Genomic DNA, 10277 nt, shown 5'->3' with positions numbered 1-10277 from the left:
GTGGACTTTTTACATAGCAAATAATTTTAATTTGGGATTTCAGTCAGGATTTTAGGTTCAAATCCCAGCAACAGAGACAGCTCTGGCTAAAGTTTAGTAATTGAATTGAATTGAACTATATCAGCATTGTGTGAAGGGTTAGTGATGAATACACTATATTAGAGGTAAATGGGGAAAAAGAAAAGTAAAATAAAATTATCCAAAGAAGACTGGTATAATATATGTAACATACCACAATCAACCACCAGCTACAGGATGTGGAAATCATTTTGCTGGAAAAACATTATTGTATTACTCCCTAAAGTAAACTAAAAGTAAATTGCGTGGAGAGAAAAATGCATATCACACTTAGTTTCTGGAAATGTATGAAAATGAGAAAATACTGGAATGATGTATGAGTAGAGTTTAAAGCTATATTGGGTTACAAGTTACCAAATATATCTGTGGTGTTACATCTTAGCAACCTGACAAGAAAAATGTATAATGTAAATACTGATATCTGATAAAAGTGCTGCTAGCGGCGACCGAGAAGGCAAACATAAGGAAATGGTGCAAAGAGGACCCTTGTACTCTGATAAACTGGCTGGACAAATGGACTGCCTATAAGACCCTTCACAGAGACATATCTGGAACCCCTGAATAAAGACAGGGACATCTTAAGTTGTGTCAAAATGCTTTGTATATCACTGGCATGGGTTTTGTCTGTTCTGAGGTCACTAAATGAAAAGTGATAAAACCTAAGTTTAAAAAAGAAAAGAAAATGGCCATTTTTTCCTTGTTCAATGTGATTCATCTCACTTCCCAAAGCTAGACAGGGTTACCAACTGCCTTAGGGTCAAGTTTCATATGAAACTAGATATCCTAAGTTTTAAACACTGTAGCTTTAAAACTGAGCATGCCACAGCCTCTGAAAGACGAATATCAGTCGAGTACATATCCGGCCTAGTGGAGTAGCTTTCTTTCCATCTTGTACAGCAGTGGCAAGAAATAGTTAATTTCCTACAGATGTACCTTCACAATAAAACATATATGATAACTGTAGGGCACTCTGACCTTGAAAATGAAGCTCTTGCAAGCCTTAGTCAGGAAGACTATTCTTTGCATATAACCATGTAGATCAATCCTGCCATTCACTCCTCTCACGCATGCTTACTCATAATTTCTTTGCTGTCATTATCTTGGGCTGTCAACTGATATCAGCTGTTTCCATCAGCTGGTCTCATCTATCCAATAGCACAGAGACAAACCTTCATTGTGAGCCTATCACTTTGCTCTTGTCTTTTTGAATATGATTATCTTATGCATGCTCAGTCTTCACAGATTCATCAGCTTCTCCATTGCATCAGCTTCCTCAGCCACCAGCCTCAGCACAGTCATCAGCCACCACCACAACCAAACTCCATGGGGGATTTATCTTGCTGCTCTTCAGGGCAGACATTCATTGTGCCCAGATAATCAATCTGACTCATCATCAAGAAGACTGACTATTTCTATACAGCTCTTCTTAATTCCTGCCACCGGGTCAGATTCTGTCGGATTCACCTTGAAATCAGGCAGTGGAAACACTATCGCTTTTGTCCACAGGAGCTGCCGGAATTAACAAAAAATTAATACGACTCCTTGTTTTTTATCTAAAATATCTCAATACCTATCAGATGGACTGTCATAAAACCTTGTACATACATCCATGGCCCCTGCAGAATGAATTGTAATAACTGTATTGATCACTCAGTGTTTAGTAGTGTGTTTAGTGCCTTCATCAGGTCAAAAGTACTTTGGTCTATGACCAATTCACTGCAAAACTAATGTTGTTATTGTCAGTGAAAAACTTACTGTTTACTTCACTCAACAAATGGTGCCATAATCCAGGCAGCAATTACGTTTTAAGAAAAAAATTTGTTTTTTGATTGTGTATGAGCCATGTCGTTCCATACGCTGATACCGATCACTTATAGGTATCAGTCAGTTAGGCTACTTTATATTTTATTAGTAGAAGTGATTTGGGATCTCCACCAGGTGGCAGAGTGCTTTCAGCCGCATGCTGTTGTGTGTAGTACTAGTTTTACCAGAAATTATTTCATTAGCGAGTTGTTGTTTTTTTTCATTTGAGTACATAAATGAGATTATACTGCACTAAATGGATCGAAGCCTGCAAACTACTTCAGGCAGTCAACTCGAGCTGCGCTGCTATACACACTTGACATGCCTCACTCCATAATCACTAACCAAGCGCACCCTTCCAATCTGGCGGTCTACTGCACAATTTCCCAGCTCTCCCTCCTGCTCTGTCAATGCACGCTGTTGCCCTGCATCGATATTGCTGCCCTCTGTAAGCTATTGCTGCTGCGCTGTAAGCCCCACCACCACCCCAGCATCCACATGTAGGCTCCAGCTAGGGGTTTAAGGTATTTGCTCATCAGTCCCCAATATCTATATGTAAACATATTTGCGGGGAATAACGAGGTCGGAGCCTAGACGCCAAAGTCTAAACATGCTATACTGCTGTAATAAACATTTCAAATGTGAGTTATCTGACTGAATTATGTTAGTGTCATCAAACTGATGTTTTGATATAATTTAGCTATTTTAAAAATGTGAGCGGCATCAACATTAACAAGTCTGGATAGCATGTTTTTGGGTTAATTCTACATTCATGTGAAGGAATTGGTACAAAAAGAAAAAAAGCAACAGAGGTGAGTAATTTATATACATTTTTGTGGTAAAGTGCTCCTTTAGGTCTGTTAGTATGCAACAGTGACGCCAACACCATGCTGCTGACAGTGCTGCCTGTCAGCTGAAGAGTCTGTCACACTGGATGGCAGTTGAGGAGGTTGTACCACCCTCTGGTTTAAAAGTGGTTTAGTTGACTTCACTGAAAATCATCATCGGAGCAAAGAGCATTGGAGCAGGTGCTGCTCTGCCTCGCTGTCCGACATCAAATGCTGCCCTCGGTTTCTATCACCCTTCTCCACTTCCATCACAGTTAGTTTTGTCGTTTATGGTCATTTTTGTAAAGTGTACAGTCACAGTTATGGATGAGTTCTTCTCCTCTTCATGTACAGTCTACCCAGGCATCACCCCTCACCTAAACCACATATCTGTGGAAATAATTTCCAACTTGTGAGAACATGTCCTACAGACAATCATCTGTTGTTTGCTACATGTGTGCTCAACTCAGTTTTAATGTAAAACATTAATCCCAAGCTCCAGATCACATATTTTTAAGCAAAATTGGCCAATAATATGTAGAAGCCGATCAATTTGGGCATCCCTAATATTTGGCTTACACTTACACTGATAGACACATACCAGTTAATCTAACACGTTTGTAGCATGATTATATTAGTCCATCTTTTCCAGTCACAAATATGCAGTATACTATGTATACATTTTGAAGTGCTCATAAGAATTTTAACTGATGAACAAACCATGCTATCAATCACACTCTCCTCCTGAAAGCTTTTTAAAGAAAAGAACAAAAGCATTTCCATCAAAAGGATTTCCTCTATAGCAAAGTTAAAATGCCATATCTGATAGTAAGAAAAGCAAGGAGACAGAATCAAATAACAATAAAAATGGACTGCCAAACCAGAGCATATTCTATAAACACTGTTCCTCACACTGTTCTGCTATCTAACACCTCCCTGATTTCTTTTGTTTTCACTCCATTGCTCCAGGCTGACAGACCCTCTCAGACTCACTTCTTCAGAAAAAGCTGTACCCATGTCTCACCAATTAGAGGCAGGAAGAAGGTTTGGAAAACGTTGGTCTTCTCCAGTCAATCTAGCCAGAAGCCTGCATGTCCAGCACAGCTGTGGGCCAGCAGACTATATATCCATACTATCATCCCTCTAGACACACACACAACACACACAACACAAGTGCCTATTCTTTGTTTGTGTATGTGCGAGTCGTGTGGTTACAACAAAATCACTGAAAAAACAGCTATTTGTGGTGATTCAGAGGGAGCCAGCTAAAGTAAAAACACCAAGGTACAGTATATTTATTTAAGCCATTTTTCTTTCCAACAGCTGACCAGCATTTAATGAGAACAATGAGATGCTGCAAACCAAATCAAAACTGCCTGTGTCATTAGGAAGCCAGCAGCTAATTATTTTGATTAGACCCAATGGCTTATAGTGGTAACCCATGCTGTTGAAAAAAGTACAGTTTATAAACTGGAAATCCACAAGGAAACAATGTAGTTCAGCTTCAATGATCAAATTAATTATATGTTCAGTTTCAAGTGTTTAATTGTGTCTTGGTCTTATGGGGGCTGGTCATGACATTAGTGCACAGCCGCAAGATGCTTCCATTGTTATTGGTATTCGGAGATGGCCATTACTGTGCTACGAGCTACAGAACTAAAACAAAGAGGTCTATCATTACTATTAGTGTCTCACGGTTTCTAAAATCTCTATCAGAAAAGGTGTATCATTAAAAGAGTGCTCTGTCTCCAAGCGTGGTGTCCTTGTGTCCTTGTAATAATATGGCAGTGGCCCTGCTCTTCTCTGGCTTACAGGAAATGATAATACAGAAAAGGCTTTGAGCTACTGATAACTAGTTAACATTCAGGTACACATGCTGCACGCAGTTTATTGAATTCCATTTTTACGTAGGAAACTGCTAAGAAACCTACATAATAAGTTCTCCAACATTTTGATCCGTATGACTGTCAACCACATGCTGTAAATGTTTCAGTTTTCACTGTGGGGATATTTTTTACTCCACAGTTGCTCAGCTTTTTTGTGATCTCTACAGAGAATAAAACCTTGTAATGGAAAGTCCTGCAGGGGCATTTTCTACTGAAGGGTGTGGGGTGAAATCAGTGAATATAAATGAATGTCTTGACAGTAGAAGCTGTCTGAAGCATCACTATCCACCAAATTACACAGCTCAAAGAGAAAAGATTTGAAGGACAGGGAATCATTTAAATCCCTCCATTGTAACTCCCAACTCCCTCACATTCTACCAGACAAGTCAATTGTTATGCATAGTGATTTTTTTTTTCTTCTTCTGTGATTTTTTCTTTTCTTTAACAAAAGATGCATAATGATAAATGAGCCTTGTGGTGCTCTCAGAGTTGGTGTATTATATAGGCTGCAGCACACTCACCCCATGAGAGGATCCAGAGCTATTCCTTTAGGATTCAGCAGGTCTAGTTGTAGGATGGTAACACATGTGTCCCCACCATGGTTACAGACAAATATCTTGTCAGTCACGCGGTCAACAAAATAGAAGTTGCCTGTCAGCCAGTCGATGGCCATGTGCTCCACATCTGCAATGGGTTAGAACAGGGGTTATATTATTGTGTAACAGTTGAATAAAAATGTATAATACACCTTGCATTTTTTAACAATGATATGTACCAAAGATATATAAAAAATTATAAATAATAATAATGATAAAAAATTGGAATATCCCGACTTTTAGTCCTGAGTCTAGCTTGGGCCTACACTTCCCATGTTGCAACTCAATAGCATGTTTTGCTTGTTGCTCCCTTCCTGGTGAATATCCCCACCTTACAAAGTCCATGGCCCCAGTTTGTAAAGGTTTATGTTAAAAATATCTAGACTCCAAGCACAAGCTGAGATCTCCACTGAGAGGCACAGAAGGTTTTGAAAGCTAAGTGGTACTCACCATGATGAGTAAATGTGATCTTGAACAGTAAAACTGGTGCTGTACCCCTTTAAAATATACCATGGCCTCTGAGAATTCTGATTGGCTGGCAGGTTTGCAATATGTTTTTGTAAAGGACAGTATAACCTGACATCTCTGATGCAGTTGTTCTAAAGTAACAGTAGGTAATGACAGTAACAATTTATGCTTTGACTCAACACCTCAAAAAATGACAAATTGTCATGGAAAACCATACACATTTAATGTCAAATGTGTTTGATATTTGTGAGAATCTGGGTAGCATCAAGTAAAAGGAGAGAGAGAACTCTTTTGAATGAGTGTAGCTAGTAGCCTGCAGGTTTGAAAGACAGCTCTAGGTGAAAGGTGAGTGGCTAAAACCGCTGAGTCTAACCTGTCTTCCACTGCACAAATAATGAAGGGATAGAGAGAGAAGGAGAGAGCAGGTTAGAGTGTGAGAGAGTAAAAAGAAGAGACAGAAAGAGAAAAGAGAAAGTGCGAGCATGTGTTTTTGTGAGAAAACACTGTGTATCTCAGCTATTCTTAGTTGTAAGTGAGAGTGCTCACAGTTTGAGAGCAGTTAACCTCTCAATTTCATCAAAAAAAGAAAAGATGTAAGAGTAGGAAACTATTAAGAGCTTAAAACATACGTTGCAAACTTTGTTGTGTTCTTATTTCCTGTTCCCGTGTGAATCCACGCAGATTCCTCGTTTCAGCACAGCGGAGTTGCCCAGAGGACTCTGTAGACAGAACCCAGCATACACTTTCCTGGTTTTGCTGGAAATCCAATGCCAGTGTTCCATTTATACTCAAGGACCTCAGGGGCTGAAAGCCTGTTCCATTTAGATGGGTGATGACAATACGATCTGAATCACCAATGAGAAGCATTGGACGGCTGTCACCAGGATCTTGAGAGAAAGGAAAAATATGGTATGGTGTATTACTTGTTTTTTTTTATTTCAGTAACTCAATTTGTACTGTTGAAACAACAAGAGACCAACTGACCTCAAAGAAAGACAAGATTAAATTTTAAAAAAAGGAATAGAGGGAAAACATTTTCTAAATATGTGGTTAAATGATTTAGGAGGAACACATTAACACAGAGAAAGAGAAAAAAACAGAAACAAAGACAGCAAGAATGCCTTGGTGTGAAAGAATCCGTGACCATCAGAGGTAGAAAGCGTGAATTGCACACAGACATACAGAAACAGGAAAGAAAGAAAGTAAAGAAAGTACAATCTAACTCAAACACCAGATAAAACAGCACCAAAAGAATCAAACAAAAAATGATTTTCAAAGCTGATCAATTTGAACTAACACAACAAATTGAGACACGCAAACATGTAACATCTCATGTGGCAGACTTTTTCCAAGCCCTTTTCTCCTGCTGGGAGTCAAGGCAAGCCAGTCCATGGTGTTAAAACTGAGATAAGCTGTTTTATGAGTTTAATTGACCATGCACATTCTCTGACATCAGGTTCACCCCCTAAAAAGGGCCCTTATTTATCCCGATCTTTCAAGTCAAGGGCTACTCTCCTAATATAGGCAATAAATCAGAGTGTCTGGTCACATAACTGCTTTCCCTTATCCATCTGAATCAACTTTTAGTAGACATTTTTCTCCCACACCAGAGGGTAGATGGAGTTTCGACCAAACTATCTGATAGTGTCTGCACTGACTTTTAATCATGCAAGAAAAATGTTTGCTCATGTAGCAACACTTAAAGCGTTGCTTTAACAGCTTTTTTGGATCACCTGCTTAGAGTCCCACAGAAATGACTTTAAGTCCCTTTTTTAAGTCAAAAATAATGTCAGAAATATTCTTTTTCCTCTCCCTGGAGAGCGATGTCTGTTTCTGACAATAGCCGGCAGGCTGAGCCCCGGCAGGGGAATAAGAGACAAAGTAAACAAACTTGCTCTGTAACTTGAAAGAGCAATCAGTGTCCTTCAACATCTACAGCAAACGGACCAAAATGACATTTGCAGGTAAGTTTGCAGTTTTGTGTGTTTTAGCTGAGCAGTTAATTAGCAAGGTAGCCTGCAAAGGGACATTAGTGGTGCACTTATTTGGGAAAATATTTACTACGTCACTGCAATATGGAATGAATGCAAAGATAGCAGTGCAGAAAAAAACAAACATTCTATTAAATTTTTTGGCATAAGTCAGTCAAGAACAGTATCAAGCAGACATGAAACCCATCGGGGTGTTGTTGAGCCAGATTCATTAAGAATAAAAATATTATACTTTTTACTTTACCAAGTAAAAGTTTAGCCAAATGAGAAGAGATTAAATCAAGATTAAATCTCCAAAAAGAACATTTGTGCTGCAGAGTTTTAACTTCAATCTTATACTCAACACCTTAATATGGTTTTCATTCCCTGCTGCTTCTCATGTTCTGGTCTCAGAGAGAGCTCTATCTGAAATTTATATTCATGAGCTTTTACAACTAATGGTAACCCCATCGTTATCCCCGTACCACTATCGCTCTCTGCTAAATTAATATTAATGCATGTGAGCATTGGGTTCAGTTAAGTTTATGGGTAATCATATTCAGTTTATTCCTGGTAGGACACCAGTCACATTGATTAAAAGCTGCAACAGTGGTGTTCTCCCCAGCTAGGTGTGGCGGGCTTCCAGCTATTTTCAACCCATATATGCCATAGTGACAACACCCTGAAAAAAAACTTCATGGTTTAATGAGCGACACAAAAATATAATGCACAAGGTTAAACGTGTTTACTTGTGGATGGTGGACCACCAAAACACAATATCTCTTTTAGTTGTTTTATTTCTAAGTAGGCTGTTTTACTCATCAGGATAGATTGGTTACCAGCATCATGCATTAACATAAATCATGGTGACGCTGGGCATTGTCTCTGCACAAAATACTCCAGACTGCTCCCACTTAAAATCTCATGCTCATTAATTTTATCATTATCCTGGCCTGACCATGTCTACCCATTCCCATGTGGGTGATAGATGTGGTCACTGCTAAACCACATTAATCTTGCCCTACCAAAGCTAGTAGGCAACAAGGCGATGAGAAGCTAGAATTCTACTCTGGTTGAAGAAAACTGCCCTGTTTATTATTAGAAATGAAACATACATACTATGCAGATTATGTTGTTTCCCAATGCAAGTGTGCCGCTCACCTTGTTTGGCTTTGCAAGATATCCTGTCAGGTTGCAGGATGTATCCTTCTGTGCAGCTGCATCTGTATGACCCATAGGTGTTCGTGCAGGTTTGGCTGCATGCGCCATACATGGCACATTCATCATGATCTTATGGAAAAAAGGAAGAGAGTCATTTGTAACAAATTAGGTGTACTCAAACATGACCCAAATACATAAAGTATACTTAATGTGGCCTCACTCTGGCACCTCAGGCATAATTACTTTTATAACCAATGAGCCTTTTTTGGAGCTGCAGTACCCTATAAACCACTCTTTCTCATGTCTTTCTCAAACAGGATCAAATTCAAGAAGCAGTGCTACTTTGTTAAACCCTTCCTCCAGCATAATGCAACTGTATGCCATGTTGTTGGTATAAAGTATGTGCAGAGTCCAAGTACAACACTATAAGTCTACAGGCACCTTTGACAGCAAAATGCTGTCCTCTTCCTGGCTGTCAGAAACCAGGCCTGTGGCACATATAACAAGTGTAAAGAGGAAGACAAAGAGGCAAAGAGAAATAGTGTTCTGTATATACAGTATGTGCGTGTATGCATGTGTGTTGGGGGCATAATGCACTGTACATGAGGCCCTGCCTGTGGACAGATGGTTCTCATATACCCATCACCTCCTGCTTATTCATCTGAAGGAAGTCTGGCCGAGGGCAAAGGGAGACGGGGGTAGAGGGGGTGGGGGCGCCATGGCAGGAGGCCCCCACCAGCGCAGCTGAATCCTACCTCTGCAGCTCGTCCCGTCCTCACCGACCTCAAAGCCGTCAGCACAGAAACAGAAGGTGCCGTTTCTTGTCATGACGCAACCGTAGCGGCATCGGAGCTCGTGGCAGGCTGACAGGAGCTCTGCAGGGAAAAAGAGAAAGAGAGAAGAAGTGAGAATTGAAAAAAAGAGGGAATGAAAAGGAGGGTGGAATGGGAAATTACTTTTTGATTTGGGAAATTACTTTTTTGATTTTCCTCTTATCGTGGCCCTTTCAGTCACAACTGCTCCCTTGTCATTTGACCGTTGCAAGTTTAGACAAGAGTTTCTATGAATAACCGCATGAAAATGAAAATGGTGTGAATATATTGGAAAGTATTTGAAGAGAAAAGTTTTTTTTAACAACAGAATCACTACACAAGTAAAAGGAAAATAACTTAAAGAAATGTCACTGTGTTAATTATTAAATGTCACAGAATATAGACAGGTATAGACAGGTGAAGAGTAAAGGTGAAGAGTCTTTTTTTAATTATAAATTGTTCAATGTTCTTTACTATAAATTTTAAATGACTAAATGGTACAGAATGGTAATTTTTATAAATCCCATATAAATGGTGAACCAGCAATCTAAGACTTCTGATGAATAAGATTAAAACTCATTACCAGCCTTGCATTGTAAAGTCATCATCTGACACATTGATTGACTGGTAACAGCCCCCAGGAAGTTCAAACATTGTCATTTCCCTTGTATTTTCT

The 10277-nt window shown here is 39.4% G+C and overlaps 1 protein-coding gene across 1 annotated transcript in view; it reads right to left on the bottom strand.

Moving 5' to 3' along the window:
• Window positions 1-10277, bottom strand: part of lrp1bb (low density lipoprotein receptor-related protein 1Bb) — a 239920-nt gene that overhangs the window by 128142 nt on the left and 101501 nt on the right. The window contains exons 4-7 of the mRNA XM_035675905.1: window positions 9545-9664; window positions 8790-8918; window positions 6288-6545; window positions 5116-5278 (exon numbers count right to left, since the gene is read on the bottom strand). Coding sequence (XP_035531798.1) covers window positions 5116-5278; window positions 6288-6545; window positions 8790-8918; window positions 9545-9664 — 670 coding nt within the window. The remainder of the gene's footprint in view (window positions 1-5115; window positions 5279-6287; window positions 6546-8789; window positions 8919-9544; window positions 9665-10277) is intronic.

The sequence above is a fragment of the Morone saxatilis genome, unplaced genomic scaffold (assembly GCF_004916995.1).
Source record: "Morone saxatilis isolate NCDOM2014 unplaced genomic scaffold, NCSU_SB_2.0 Contig5, whole genome shotgun sequence".
NCBI lineage: Eukaryota > Metazoa > Chordata > Actinopteri > Moronidae > Morone > Morone saxatilis.
This window is presented reverse-complemented; position numbering and strand designations above follow the sequence as displayed.